General features: G+C 40.5%; 1 protein-coding gene across 1 annotated transcript; it reads right to left on the bottom strand.

Moving 5' to 3' along the window:
- Positions 1-58: 58 nt before the first annotated feature.
- On the bottom strand, positions 59-14,931 carry LOC120791722 (phosphatidylinositol transfer protein beta isoform-like). The gene is made up of 12 exons (XM_040130326.1): positions 14,768-14,931; positions 12,035-12,065; positions 6,864-7,009; positions 6,497-6,588; positions 6,217-6,224; positions 5,751-5,825; positions 5,349-5,432; positions 5,037-5,114; positions 4,823-4,933; positions 4,471-4,593; positions 1,450-1,519; positions 59-1,336 (listed from the first exon to the last, which is right to left on the bottom strand). Exons 1-11 carry the CDS (start codon positions 14,782-14,784, stop codon positions 1,472-1,474), a joined length of 813 nt encoding a protein of 270 aa, XP_039986260.1. The 5' UTR covers positions 14,785-14,931; the 3' UTR covers positions 59-1,336; positions 1,450-1,471.
- Positions 14,932-15,570: the final 639 nt, after the last annotated feature.

The following is a 15,570-nucleotide window of genomic DNA, read 5'->3' as shown; positions in this document are numbered from 1 at the left end:
TTCAAAATAAAAACGTAACATTTGTCACACACACACATATATATATATTGTTTATCCATTCATCTGCACTGCACAAATTTTATTGATATCCATTTTTTTAATAACCAAAAGTAAGTTCTGTGAATTGCATCACATGTAGTTTGCGTTTGCAACACTTTGCTCTCAAAAACTCACCATTATATAGTTTGCCCTCCAACACAGCTACAGATTAATGTTAGTTTCAAGATGAAGTACAAGGAAGCATTTTGACATAGTCTATGTGTACGTTTACTGCCGCATTTAGTGTTTTGAGTCCGTTTGTGGGATGCTTTTATTCTGAAGGATGCAGACTTAAAGGTTTATTGTAGCTGCGGCTGATGGATGGGCTTTTTGCTCACTAAACTACAGCATAAGTACAATGTTCAGATATACAAATCAAGGAACAAATACATAGTCTTTACATTTACTACACATAAATATAACTCATGCCATTAAAATCCAGGTTATTTCACTGAACACAGGACAAGACTCACAATGACACAGCTTACGCCAAACTTTTGAACAGATGTCAAGACACAGCTGCTTCATGTGTCAATAATTCTGACACATTCATATACATTTACATACGATCATCACTAACACTCCAAAACGTCAACCAAAACCTATAATTAAAAAACAGCAGTTGGCATCTTTATAGGACGCTAAACCAACCACGTGACCAGCAGATGGTGCAGTCAGACCAGGATTACCAGACTACTCTGAGAGTATATTAAATGTCTCTGATGGAGCCTTCTCAACGTCAATGTGTAATAGTTTTGCCTCCAACCAACCTGTCATGATGCATTTCCAGTTTGACAAAACAGAGCAATAACTGTACTTTTTTGAAATCAGAAAAGAATTTTTATCAAGAAAAAGTAAAAAACTGGAAAATACAAACTCAAGGAAAAATAACTAAACCCAAATAACTACCATTAAAAATAAAAACAGGATAACAGTAATCAGAAATGTTGTTTCAGCGACAACCCACACCTGTTCCCTAATGTTTAAAATTCAAAAGGACCGAATAGGCATAAGCAAGAACATTATATTTGTTTTATTTATCTTCAAAACTGATTCCACAATATGCAAAATTGTCTCTTTGAAAAAAAAAAAAAAAGCTGCGGTTGTTGTATTCAAATGTAGTACATAAATACACACAAATGCTTTACAATAATGAGCTCTTATTAAGAGCAAATTTTATTGAGATATAAGTGGGGTATTCTTGATTATGCCTATCAAGCTTATCTAGGTCCAGTGTCCAAGGTGAGGGGTCTGAGCTTGTTGAAGGAAGTCAAATCCTCCCGTATCAGAGAGGGATCTGAAGAGGAAAATAGAAGAAGGTAAAAGAATAAATAAATAAAATAAAAAAAATAAGACTAATTAATCCTGTTCCAAATTCTAAATATTAAATTTTGCCAAAACAATACTTACTGGGTAAACCAGTCAGTTGCCATCAGTTGACATCAGCTGACATGCCTTTAACTTCATCATTCTTCCTCATCTATGACATGGAGAGATGTAGTGTATGTTACGGAGATGTGTACAAAATACCCGATTTCTCTTATTCAGCACAAGTACTGCTGTTGGCAGCAAAACAATGAAGGAAATACAGTAAAGACTATATCCGGCACTGTGACAAAAATATTTGCTCAGTTTCTCACTGTGATGGGAGGAAATATTTCTTGTTATAACATATAATTTTATCTTATTTTACTACAAATTTTTCTCTCTCTTATTACACAAAACCAACTCATCCTATTAAAACAAGATTAAAAACTATATGTAAAACTTTACTGATATTTTCAAGTAAAAGATGTGAGTTGACATGGGCAGCTCAATACGCATACAGGGACAAGGTATTTCAGTGATGTAGGTAATGGGTTACATCTTATAGCAATTTGTTAGGTTTGCTACATACACTCATAAATACACTCAGCGTCCACTTTATCAGGTACACATGTACAATCTGTTCTGCTGCTGACACTGTCATGGAGGTGTTATTAATGTTTTAGCCCTGACACCATACTTAGTGTTGGAGTTGTACTGAGCTGCTTTATTTTGAGAAGTGTTTCTAATATTCTGCCCCCGTCATGTCAGTAATTAGGAAGGACAAAAAATTTACATATTTCCAACAACATCACCAAAAGCTGAACTACCTTGTAAAGGGAGAATTTATGGCAGAGAAAAGGTCTACCTAATAAAGCGGCCACTTAGTGTTAATAGCCTATATACTCTAGCTTCAAAGATGTACATTATGTGGGCAGAGGGGCTAGTAATGTTTTCATTGCTGATAGTGGCTACCATATTGCGCTTTGGCGCTGATGAGAGACAGGATGCACAATTATACGCACAGTTCTTCCTGCTGTCAAATCATCACCTAGTAGCCAACGCTGCATGGTTCGGCAACAAGCTATAGCCCGATCATTGACAATCACTGAACTAACCTGACAGCAAATCTATGCAAAATAATAATATTCCGCTTGCTATTGGTTAAAGTGGCTTAACGTTGCTATTTTACAAGAGAAAAACTTACTGACCTTGAGGTCACTAGTCACCAGCAAACAAACAAACAAACATACAAACTATATGTTCTGGTTATGCATCTCATTAAACCATTTCTGGACCTCAATATTTTAAATGTTCTCATACATGTGTAATAAAATAATACCCCCAAATCCATTTATAGCATAGCATTGCTTCAGATCAGTCAAATGCTATAGCACTTGCTTCAGCTTTGCGATTACTCCTCATTACGTGAAAGGCAGCCTGCCCTCCCTCTTTTATAGAACGGATCGAGGAGGTCATGATGTGTCTTCAAGGTGAGAAACTGAGACTCACTCTAGATGGATCACTTTAAAAAAATAAAAATAATTGAGTCTGGCTTTAACAAACTCCTCCTAGAGAATTAATCAGATCGAACTCATATGTGGTCAGTTTAATTTAAAGACCTTCACGATGCTAAATTGCGAAGAGTTGGAGTTTTCGTTGAACACCGTGTCCATAGCGGCATCGCGAATTTCGATGTTTCGCTATGATAGAAGTCCTTGTAACTCCAATCTACATAGTCCAATCCCCAATGCCCCAACTTTGTGTAAGAGTCAAGGCTTGAACTTATCTACATGCAAATATTCAGATACAGTCACAGCGCCACCTTCTGGAAACAGGAAATGACATGTTTTTTACTTTAATGTACTCATCCTAGCGGGTTGGCCAGATCCACCTCAAATGTGGTGGAATAAGCCTTAAGACCTTGATGATGCTTTATTTTGAAGATTGTGAGAATTCACTGAACAGCGTTTCCCTGGCGGTACGGCAAACTTCGATGTTTTGACATTAAACACAACTTTTGTAACTCCAATCCACATCATCGGATCTTTCACTAATTTCACATGTTTGATAAGACTCCTGGTCTGAAAACATCTACTGGCCAATACTGAATCGTAGTACTTTAATTGTGAATGATGAATAGTTGCTCATCAAGTAACTCCACAACATGCTGTACTTATTTATTTTGACCAATGAATCATGCAGCTCTACTTTAAAGCTTTGTTAGTTTTGTTAAACTGTTAAAAATAAAAAAATTAAAACATGAAAGATTAACAGGCCTCTTACTGTAAATAGCTCACTAATGCTTCTAACTAACATTCAGTTCATTAGGGCCCATTTGTAACAATGTAGATTACTCTAAACTACTCTGTTCATTCTTTGTGGGATTGTAATTATAAATAGGGATGTAATTATAAAAAAGAGGCACAAAATTGATCAATTGAGACGCAATGTCCTGAACAACAGGTGAACAACTGGAATCAGATTGGAATCAGTCTAGGTTAAAGTCCGTCCTCTCAACTTAAGGAAGAAAACGTTTGTGATATATGTAGACAAGTTAATGTCACCAACCAGCCTCCTGCTGCTTGGCCCTTCTGTCAGAGTGGTGAAGGATGGGTTTGGTTCAGCCTCTTAATGCAGCAGCAGACTAATTATAATTTATTATACTGTCGTTATTGTTTTATTTTTTATTTATTTTTAATTGTGGAAACAGTTTTAGTTATCCCACTCCCATACCAACATATTTGTGGTATAAAGGGTCCACTGCAATATATCAGGCTTATTCTATTATTAAAATACCGTACATGAATGGTTTCTGTCTTACGCTCAACATGAGTAGTCTGTATTTGTATAACTGTGTTGTACTTTTCTTTGTCATTGTTTAACTGTTAATAGTGGAGAAATTGAGGGGAAAAAAACAAAACAAAAATCTGCCCATACCCATACCAATATGAAAATATCCAGCCCCATTGAGTCATCAGTCATGTCATATGATTGATGTAGTGTCTCGAGGCACTGATGGCATCTTTTTCATGTTAAATCAACATACCAACTTATCATGTTATAATAAGAAAAGTTTCTTGTTTTAATGAGTGGTGCAGTGTACAGAATACTCTGCTCAATCACCTCATCCAGCTCATTCTTTGTCTCTTCTTCCATACGTCGTATATCATCCATGGACAGATCGATCCATCTGTCGATCCAGCAGAACAGCTGTCTGTGGAAGAGGGTGAACAAACGCTTCTCCACCTGGACAGACAGAGTGGGTGTTTAAGAAAGACAGCATGACACAACAGCGGAACAGAGGCAGAGGAAAGATTTGAAGTACGTGTCTAGTATTGTGCGGTATTTCAGCTCAAAGCAAAATTCACATATTTCAGATATTTCAGTGCAGAAATTCATATACTGCCCACAGGAAGGCAATAGATATCAAATATCTCATTTTCAGATGAAACAAAAATGAACGACAATGTTGTACCTTTTGAATGAAGCTTTCCATCTTGCCCTGTAGTCCCAACAACTTAAATTCAACAGTGACTAGCTTATAGGCACACATGTGTGGACAGTTTGGGTTGTTAGCGAGTTCTTTCTGCAAACACACAGACGCACAGATGACACAAAATCTATTAACTCAATAATATAATTTCTTTAACGGAGTGAGCCACAGTAAGGAGCGATAGGAGGTGTAGTACCTTCCAGTCAGGTCCCAGAGGCCCTCTACCGGTCTTCTCTGACTTAAAGAGGGCTGGATCCATATCTGCTTTGTAGTCCTAAAGAATGAATGCAATCAGTAGAATGACACACAGCGTAGCTCTGACAAATATGAAGCAACTTAATAAGCAGCGGGGTTTTTTATACTGAATGTTTAGTAGATAGATGTGCTCACTAAACATTAAGAGTGCGACTAAGCAATTTCAGGCAGCTATCCAATCGGCTACTGACAGGAAAAATCGGACCAAAGCTCGTGCTCATCTCTAAAACACATGCAATTTTTTTTCTCCTACCTTTGGACTTATGCCACTTTTGTCAGCAATGTCAATGTCAACAACTTCAGTTGCTTCCCATGAGCTTTTGTCTAGTCCATGTACCTGCAGCAAGGCAAAAATCAAACCTTCAAGTAAGTTCAGTTGCTTGATAAAGGCAGAACACATATGGGACCTCATTTCATTACATTAGCTTCACCTGAACTCTGGAATGCGCTTTAGCACAGACCAAGGATTTGTTATTTTGTACACAATCTAGTCATTATAATTCCGATCGCTTAACAAAGAAAGTGCTTATTTCTCATCATTAAGTCCAACTTTAATTATATATGTAACCATACCTGTAATATATTCGCCTAATGTATATAGTGGGTAAGGTATGAACACATTCGGTTAGTTCTATTTCCAGATGACATGACTTACATTGTCCTGATCCCCCATATCAGGCTTGTGCCATGTCTCGATCTTAATCATGAACTTGTCTTTCATCCAGGTATTCTGTAAGCACGGAAGAGATACATGATAGAGTCAGTCAACGATCAGACTGTTCCATGTGCACACACAGAATGATTGCATTAAAGTTTGTATAAAAGGTGCAGTGCATCAGTGTCCACAAATAAACATTAGCACCAGTGTGTGAGCCCACCGTGCGCGCACACACACACACACACACACACACAACAGCTGCTGTGTGAAGTCAAACTCATCACTGCATTGCAGTCTCCTTTCATCTAACATGGTTATCCTTCTCATCATTAATCGTGTGACTCCCTATACTACACTCATAAAAATGGGCCCATATTTAAAATAAAAAGTTAAAGGCAAAAACATAAGTTGAACATTTAACATAATTTTAACTTTTATTTGGAAACTCAAAAAGAATACTTACTGTAAGGACTGCACCAGAAGAAAAGGCCACGATGGAAAGGGGATGGAACAGAAAGAAAAGGAGAGAAAAGGTTTTAAATAATACACAAATTCTAAGCATCAAGATTTTCAGTTGAGAAATTCCACAACACACACTGTAACTGTTCACTGTCACCAAACAGGGGGTCTTTACTGTACAATGTGACCACAAGACACCGACTGAGAACGGGTTGCGAACCTATATGCAGTCTTTAATCATTGACTGTCAGCAAACTTGTCGTATGTATGTGGGGGGAACTCACTGGTTCGACAGTATGGATATGCATTCCAGGCCTTCTCGTGAATCTCCAGAGAACCTTTCGGAGCAACTATGCGGATGGCACCTGGCACTTTACTGCAGAGACACACAAAGAGGTGCTAATGTCACACAGGTATGCACATACCCAAAAACACCAATTATAGTAACTGTATATTCACACAGAAACACAGGACACATTAGGTACAATTTTGTAGCAAAACAGGATTGTTTTCATGGTGTTCCTTAGTTACAGCTTATGAAGCCTTTTTTAGAAAGTGGTAACATATTTTTTGCGTCTTCCCGCTACTTCCTATGTAGTGTGAGATATGCCGGGCATAGCAGTGCGCATGTAGCAGTGCTGAGCAGCCAACCTGTGCAGGTGGTAGATCTTGTGGGTGTACTGTCCCTTCTCTCCATCATTCTCATAGGGCTCATTGACCAGCACCTCCACACCTTCTCCTCCACCCGTCTCACTCTTACTGGCCTCTGCTACTGCATACAGCTGACCCACTTGGTACTGGAGATAGAAAAGAGGACAGCAAGGTTATGGTTGTTTACAGATAAATTTATACAGTAATGAATTTTATTAATTTTCTCACACCCAATTACGTGTTGATGCTTGAACTGCAAGGCCTCAACTGCATGTTAATTAATGGAGTGGATAAAAGGAAGTTTTCACATAAAAGCTGATGGTAAATGGTAAATGGACTGCACTTATATAGCGCTTTTCTAGTCTTATCGACCACTCAAAGCGCTTTACACTACATGGCACATTCACCCATTCACACACACATTCATACAGCACTCTTTTTTGTATACATATGGTGCTTTACACACACACCCACACCCACACCCACACACACTGTATGTTGCCCAGGGACCCTTTGACATGCAGACTAAAGGAGCCGGGGATCCAACCACCGACCTTCTGGGTAGTGGACGACCCGCTCCAACTCCTGAGCCATAGCTGCCCGCTCTCAATTCTGACATTTTGGTAGGAATTACCCCTTAGTGATAAATGTCCCTTCTTTGGTTGAAGGTATGCTTTAATTAGTCTTGTGTAGTATTAGACCATTTTACTGCACACATTTTGGCTTTTCATTGCAAGAAAAATCCAGATGGAACTAATGAAATCAGGTCAGTTTAATGACATTACAGCTGTATCATGAGCTCAGCTATAATCATGAATATCCTCTACAGACAGAGACAGAAAAAGTTATACCATTGGTCAGCCAAATGCCGCATGACTGAGTGCAGACGTTACACTAGTGGTCAGTTGGCTGAGTGTTGGAGTTTCCCCAATTGGCCATTGCTCTGTCAAAATGAACTGACGCAAAGAGTTTCTATTGTATCAACAGGGGGGCGTTTACAAGCAGTGTCGCCAACTTTGTCTCCCTTTATCAACTTCTCTTCGCAAAAGCACGACAAATCTAGTGACTGGACAAACTTTGGCCCCTTTCTGTAGAAGAGAGTCTCCAGTGTTGCCCCGCGAATACAAGGTCAGGCTTTCCCTCCTCAGGCACACCTCTCTATGCGTCTCATTCAATTGAACGCACAGCAGCTGCATGGACATGAATGAGCTTCTAACTTTCTCTCTGAGTGATCATTTTACAAGTAAATGTAGCCAAAATCACAGGAAAGCCGTTGTCTTTAATTTATGTGTGTGGTGATTTTGTCAGAAGATGTCACGGTTATAAAATCAGGGATTTTAGCTGAGCAGAGCTGCAGCTTGGAAATGGCTTGGAAGTGACTGCTGGTTAACATGTCGTCTTAATCGGCCGCATTTCAGTTAATATTGAATACTTGTTCTATTGTCAGAAACAGAAAAACATGAAGAACAGTTTTAGTGGGAATTCAGCTGTATTAAATTACTGTATATGTGAGGATAGAGAGTAGGAGAGAAGCAAATAGGTAAAGGGCGGTCCAGCCATATACTAGGTTTGACCAAGTATTGTTATTAACTTTGGATCAAATTAAATGTGCAGTGTCATAGGGGCTTTTCTCCAAGTTACAAAGCCATAGAGAATAATCAATAGCTCATGAGCATCCCTCAGTTCTGTACAGTATTTTAGCATCTTTCGGCTCATTGTTTTGGTTAAATGAACCTCTGCTCTGATCAATCTCATTTTATATCTAAAAAGTTCTGATAAACTCTCTGCCTTTGCAGCTTGTTCTGCTCCCCAAGTGGATAAATAACAACAAATTAGATGCTTTTTTTCTTCTCCATATCAAAAGCTGGCGTTAGGTTATTTTATTCATTTGAATTATGGTTAATCTTAGTGAATGAACTTGAGGAAATTATATCTAGTTGATAAACTAAACTGAACTGAAGGTGACTGTCTCCTAATAACCACCACCCCCCCACCACCAGCAGCTTCTACATTAGTTTTTGGCTTGGTACACTGAGCAGCTCAGAAATTGAAAAATGGGATTCAGATGATGATCATTAGACTACTATATAACTTGGGCAAAATAAAAAAAATACTACAATAATAACCCAAGGGAGACACAAGAGAATGGAAAGACCTGTTCAAAGAGCCCTAGTCAGAATCCTTCTGTCATGAGCTCAGTTAGCCATTAATGGAAATGACCGTGAGTAAACTCTTTTTCCTTATCCCAGACAGACTTCAGAATGATAAAAACAGCAGAGTAAGCTTTTTCTTGATTCCCCCCCCCCTCTCTTCCTCTTCTCCTTCCTCCTCCAAACCCCATAGTTTAAAACTTCCAGAGTCAGGCAAAAGTGTTGTGACACAGGAAAGAGTGACTCACGTCGACCTGGTCAGCACACTCCTACTTAACACACACACACACAAAAATATATATATATAACAAATGACAAATATAAGTTGTTCAATGCAACACTGAAATCTCTGTTTTCCTTACATTTGATCCACTGCTGGTGAAGAAATAGGTATTTTTATCCCCTTATGATTAATAAATGTTTGTGCATTTGTGTGACAGTTGACAACTACACAACTGCTGCCCCTAAGACAGAGCACCACTACAGGCCAGTAACCTTTTTTTTGGTAGCTGGAGATGCTCAACCTTGCCACTGTGAGTAGGAACTCGGGAATCCGACAAGTCGTGTATAACCAGTATAGCCTCTCACTGTCAAGGACAGTCAGACGTTATACAGGCCTCAGGGGTGGGGAGACAACAAACAGGCTGAACCTGAACGGACGTGGTCATAAATACTGGACAAAAACATGTTGAGGCAAAGTTTGTCAGCAGAAAAAGTGAACCTTCCGGTTCACATGAAGCGATTCACTGACAAAAACTAGGTGTGGACAGTGAATGAATGTTTTAGCGATTTAAAAATGAGAAAATAACCGTAAGCATGACTGGACTGCTCCAAGCAACAACATCTCCCAAGTGTTTGCTGGTTGAAAACTGTTTGAAGCCACAATTGTCAACCAACTTCTCCATACAGTGCTGCATAGTAACCAAATATCATACATATTTCAAATATGTAATGCCATTACATATTCTAACAACAAATTAAAAATTAAATGAATGAGCTGTATTCTGTTACACTACCTAAAATGTATGATGTCGAAAAAATTTTTAAGCAGGATGCTATCAAACTGTATTATAGGAGGTGTTGGCTCTCATACTAGGGACTATAAATCATGACATGTTGGCCTCTGATGCTACGATTTTGATCACTGTTTTATAAATAGGTTGTAAGTCTCCTAACTTTATGAAAGCACCATATGAATCACTGGAATACCCTTTAATCTGTTAATGGTTTGTCTATGGAAAGTCAGAAAGTAAACCCTTAAATATGCTGTCTAATATCATGGAAGACTTAGAAAACCAACAAATATTGAAATTCGAGAAGCTACAAACAGTGCATTTTTGGCATTTTTGCCTAAAGCGTGACTTAAGCGTTTAAAGGAACTGTTCAACATTTTGGAAATAGGCTTATGTGTTTTTTTACTCTTATGTCTATGGAGTAAATATGTAGCTACAGCCAGCAGCTGGCTAGCCTCACTTAACTTAGCATTGAGACTGGAAACGAATAGCCTGACTCTGCCTGCAGAAAGCGAAATAGGGTTTCCCAAATTGTCAGACTATTCCTTTAACTATTTAATTTGTTGAGAAGCCAACAAATTGTTTTGGCTCTAGAAGATATTACACACAAGCAAAGGTTTTGCCTCTGAACCCAAATTTCCATATTCTCATATTTTTTAAAAGCAGCCTTGATACTACAAATAAAAAATAAAAAAGCATTCTGACTGAAAGTAAAAGCAACGCAAAAAAGAGTCATCCCATATTTTACATTACAAAGTAATGTAGTTTTGATATCCTGCGACCTGTTGGAATACATTTCTAAGTAACCCACCCTACCTTGTTCAAATACCGTTGCATCATCAGATATGACAGCACATGTTGATTAAATACCCAGATTACAGAGCAAGCCCCTATTTCATTCACATTTAATCCAGTTTGAACTGTTGTAATGGTCAGAAAACATTTCACACTGAAACAGAAAAGGTGAAGAGCAGGTCATTCAGCAAACGGTGATTATGTGGCTTAGTGAAAGACCTGCCACTGCTTTGAGTGATGCAATGGAGAAACAAAGAGTGCAGTGTTGTATGGAACATATTAAAACGTAAAATGAGCCAGTGGCCATTAGGTTAAAAAAAAAAAAACCCAAGGGGTTCACATGCAAGTGCAATAGGGGAGTTAAAAAAACAAAACAAAAAAAAACAAAAAAACAATGATGGTCCTCCCATAAAGCACAAATGTAATGAGGGGGAAAGGTGAAGAGGCTGAACTTGCTCCCGTGATTACATGGTCGCAGCTAGCGGTATGGTAGATTAAACACAGCTAAATAAATTCTGGACCTGATATGGAGCGACAGCTAAGTGTTCCAACTGCAAGGGCGTCTAAAGGTAGCCTAAAGGGACAGTCTTGAGAGAGGCTAACTCCGACAATGACGGACGTCTAGACACACACCGTACTGATTGGCAGTCACTGAGTCTAGTACGCGTAAAATCCTATCTGCTCTGTTATGCCTTTAATCGTCTCTAAAGGCAGTAAGATCAGATGCACGGTGATAGCTGAAATATGTTGATCAGCAGCCTGGAGAATTTTACACAGCATTCCTGTGGGGGAAAACTCAACAGTAGTCAATGCCACTGAGAGAAAAATAATAAAGATTTATGGGAAACTGGACAGAAACAAAACAGAGATGGGAAACTGGTACTGAAAATGAGAAAATATCGACAAGTACATTTCCGATTTAGAGAAAGTGATGACGAATCACTATGAAATTTAGACTTCATTTTATCAAATTCTTGGAAAAACTGAACTTTTTAATACACAAAGTGAGCAGAAAAATACAAACCTCCATAGTTATGATTCTGTCCAACGCAACAGTCCCAACATACCTTTATCAAACATTTAATGTTGAATAGTTCACCAAGACAGTCTGTGCTTAACATCCGGTGTAGCTGGAACATTTACATTACACTGATGTCAGTTACCCCTATGTGTTGTCCCTGATAAAACAAAAGTAAAACAAATGAGTCCTTACCTCCTCCACTGAAAGGGGCAGAACAATTCGGCTACAAGAGAGAGAAGAAAACCAAGAAAGTATTAGGGCACAGATATCACTGTCGGCAATGAAACAGAAAATACAACAGCAACGGTTGTGCTGTTGACCTGTAAAGATAAGGACATGTTGTCATAGGTAAACATGTCAACATTTTCTCTTTAGGTCTGGCTTACAATTATCAGCCTTCTATTTACTTAACCCATCAAAAAACAGTTTCATATCCAAAAATCTGGAATCAAAAAGGAAGCTGCGACTGAATTCATTTCAAAACTGCTTCTAAATGTGGAATTTTAAGTAAAAGTCCAACATTTTGGGAAATACATTTATTCACTTTCTTGCCCAGAGATAGAATAGACGGCTGACATCACACTCTGCAGTAATGTAACTGAGTTTTTGTTTTTTTTTTAAATTTCCTTTTACCTAATTAATGCTTGCTACCTAGCTATATTAAAGGGGTACTCTGGCAATTTATTGTTGCACTTCCTTTAACTTAAGAGAATTCACAAGAGAGAGATTAAAAAAAAAAAAAGACTGGTAAGAACTGAAGCAGCAGAGGTCGAGACTATCCTGACTGAAGGTCAAAAAAGCACAACCTACATTTCCCATAATTCAACAAGCCTTTCATTAGGCCCTACTTGTCTCGTAAATGCATGCCTTCCAAAGCCTACACCTTCGGTTTGTAATGTAGGCTTTCTGTTATAAAAATAAAAGCCTCAAGAGCAATCTAAGATGACCCTGATGATGTCATCAGGGTCATTTTTTGGAGCTTTGGAAAGCTCGTCCAGAGACACACGAGATGTCACATACGTTACTTCTTCCACAAGCTGTGTAGTACTCACTGTGATGAATAAACTGAACTTGGTGTGTGAAATCAGAGGAGTGCTCCTTTAACCAGTCAGCGCTGGGGACACCTGCCCCATAATTTAGAGGGTGTGTGGGTTTCATTTCAACACATGTGGGAAATCTGACTTCAAAGCAAATGTGACATGGAAAACACAGTCTCGCAGTGCAACTGCAGTAAAAGAATCAGCAGGAGCAGAGTTGATGTCAGTCGGCTGGCCTGTAGAGGTGCCTACCGGAGGCACTTCTGCAAGGACCTAATGAAACTGCTACTGTCTCTCAGCATTCGGCACGTGCAGATGCAGCCATAAATGCAGCAAAGGTGACAATAACTGTTGCTCCCCTTTCCCCAAGGCAGCAGCCCTTTTTCACACCTTGCACAATAACACCCTAAATCGGGTTTTTCAGAAAGATCAGAGCACTGCTTTGAAGAGTCATCTGCAATGAGCACTGGGAAGTGGCAGGGCAGTTAGTTCTCTGCTAGTATCCCAGTATCACAGGAACCTAGAGAAGAGGAAGAGGAAACTATAAAACTGCAATCAATACTGGCGCTGTGAGGAGACCGAACAAGCCTGGACCCTTTTGGTGGAAACCCTGCGTGCGTGTGCCTGTGCGTGTTCTCCGCGGATCCTCCTCTTGTGCGAGCCGGTACAATAGCCAGTTAATCGCCACCTGTTGCCAGTCCAGCAGGGCCTGAATATTTCATTGGAACAGATCAAAGCGGACAAGGAGCCATTCAGGCACGAACTCGACGGCTGGTGTGATGGGACAGAGACGTTGCCCCTCGCTCTTACGCCGACGGAAACACTGCGCACTTCACACAGCCCGGCTCCTAACACCTAACCGAAGGGGTCCGTTTCTTTTATCCCATGAGCAGCATTTTTGTGGCACATGATAACCCTCCGAAGCGTTAGGGACGTAACGCGGCCAAGCCTTTCGGTGCACTTCGCACCGTGATCACCTGACAGCCAGCTACCGGGTGATGTTCCAGCAATGATGTGCATATGACAGGACAGTCATAAAACCGCCTGGCTCGGGCGTGACAAGGATGTGGAAACGGAAAGGGTGCTTCGCTTCCCTCAATCGAGCCCTTTGAGGCAGGTTTGGGATTTATTCGGCTGTGCAAATAAAACCGACTTAGGCCCGCTAAGCTCTGATATTTGCCAAGCCCAAAACTCCCAAACTCCGTGCAAACACCCCCCCCACACACACACTTGAGACGGCTACCCTTCTAAACGCACGGGCACGTCTCGTGAAATGCGAATTCATATATTTCCGTGAACACTTGAGAGGAATTCTCTCCTCCGGCACACATCGGTCCCTCGGAGGGGAAAAAAAAATGAAGCCGGTGGCAGAGCCATGGCAACTTTGACTGCAGTGTAATGTCAGCTCGTTAGTTCACTTCAGTCGACAGCGAGCGGTCCAAACCTAACAAGTTTGGTTGCCTCACGCTGCTATTTCAAATACAAGGTTCAACTTATCGATGCCGAAATGACTCTCACTCCCGTAGGGGCCCGAAAGCTCCGTCACTTCGAATTCCGGCGTGCGGGTACTTTTGCCAACAACCATATAAGCTTTCAATCGCCAGAACTTTGGTAGGAGTTCTGAGGGTTCCGCTCCTGAGTTCAAAACAACTCAAACGAGCGGAAGGTGCGAGAACGCAGGGAGGCGACCGCAGATGCAAAAACGCCGCAGCTCAGCGAGATATACGGTAGATGCTTTTTGAACACCGGTAGCGTTAACCGAGCCTCCTGTCCTGTGTAGTCCATAATTAGAGAAAAAGTCGGTAAGGTGAGCAAGGGTGAAAGTGCCCGTTTTCTGCCTTCTACCTGATTAAAAAGCGACGCCTTTACAGAAAGTCAGGATACTCACAATTCTTTAATCAGCATGGTGACCGAGCCTCTGTCCAGACGGAAGCGTATGACGGAGCCGAAACCGCAGGGAAAAAAGCAGTCGTTCGTCCACCGCTTGACGCGTTTCACTTGGGATTTCCTTCCTGGACGATGCTCCGTGTGTGTGTGTGTGTGTGTGTGTGTCTGGAGGGGCGCGGCATCGAAAGAGGCGGAGACACCCACCTTTAGTTTCAGGTAAGTTGGTGTGACGTTCAGGTGCAGTTGGTAAACCGTCCTACCAACATGAACTTTATGCTGTGATTATGGCTTTACGTGCATGACAGTGCCCCAGCGAGCTGCTGCTGCTGCTGCTGCTGCTGCTGCTGCTCTTCATCGTGCCGTAGGCCTACCAATTCTATTACTGCCACTGCCATTACCACTGTTTCTGCAACTAATATCAGTCAAATAATAATCACGATGATCAGACTCGACACTGACACTTGTCTGTTGTGGTGAAAAGTAGAGAGAGTCACAAGCCTTCTTACTTGCAGAGTGGACTTGGACCACATTTCCAAGCTCACATGACACAAAGATCCCAACCTGATCGTATGTGGTGTCAAACAAATAGAGGATATATACCTATAAAGCCATACATGAGGTCACAGGTTGTAAGGAGTGCTGTAAAGTTACATCAGTGATTTCAGCTCAGTGAGCATCAGTTGGTGCACAAGGAAAGCGCGAGGCTCCTTGCCTTCCCATTGGGTGGAGTAGACTACTGATCCTTGTGTATGCACGCGCGTGCGTGTGTGTGTGTTAACACCCCAGTGTGGTCAAACCAGTACA

The sequence above is a fragment of the Xiphias gladius genome, chromosome 7, assembly GCF_016859285.1.
Source record: "Xiphias gladius isolate SHS-SW01 ecotype Sanya breed wild chromosome 7, ASM1685928v1, whole genome shotgun sequence".
Classification (NCBI taxonomy): domain Eukaryota; kingdom Metazoa; phylum Chordata; class Actinopteri; order Istiophoriformes; family Xiphiidae; genus Xiphias; species Xiphias gladius.
Note: the sequence above shows the minus strand (reverse complement) of the source record. Positions and strands in the feature narration are given on the sequence as shown.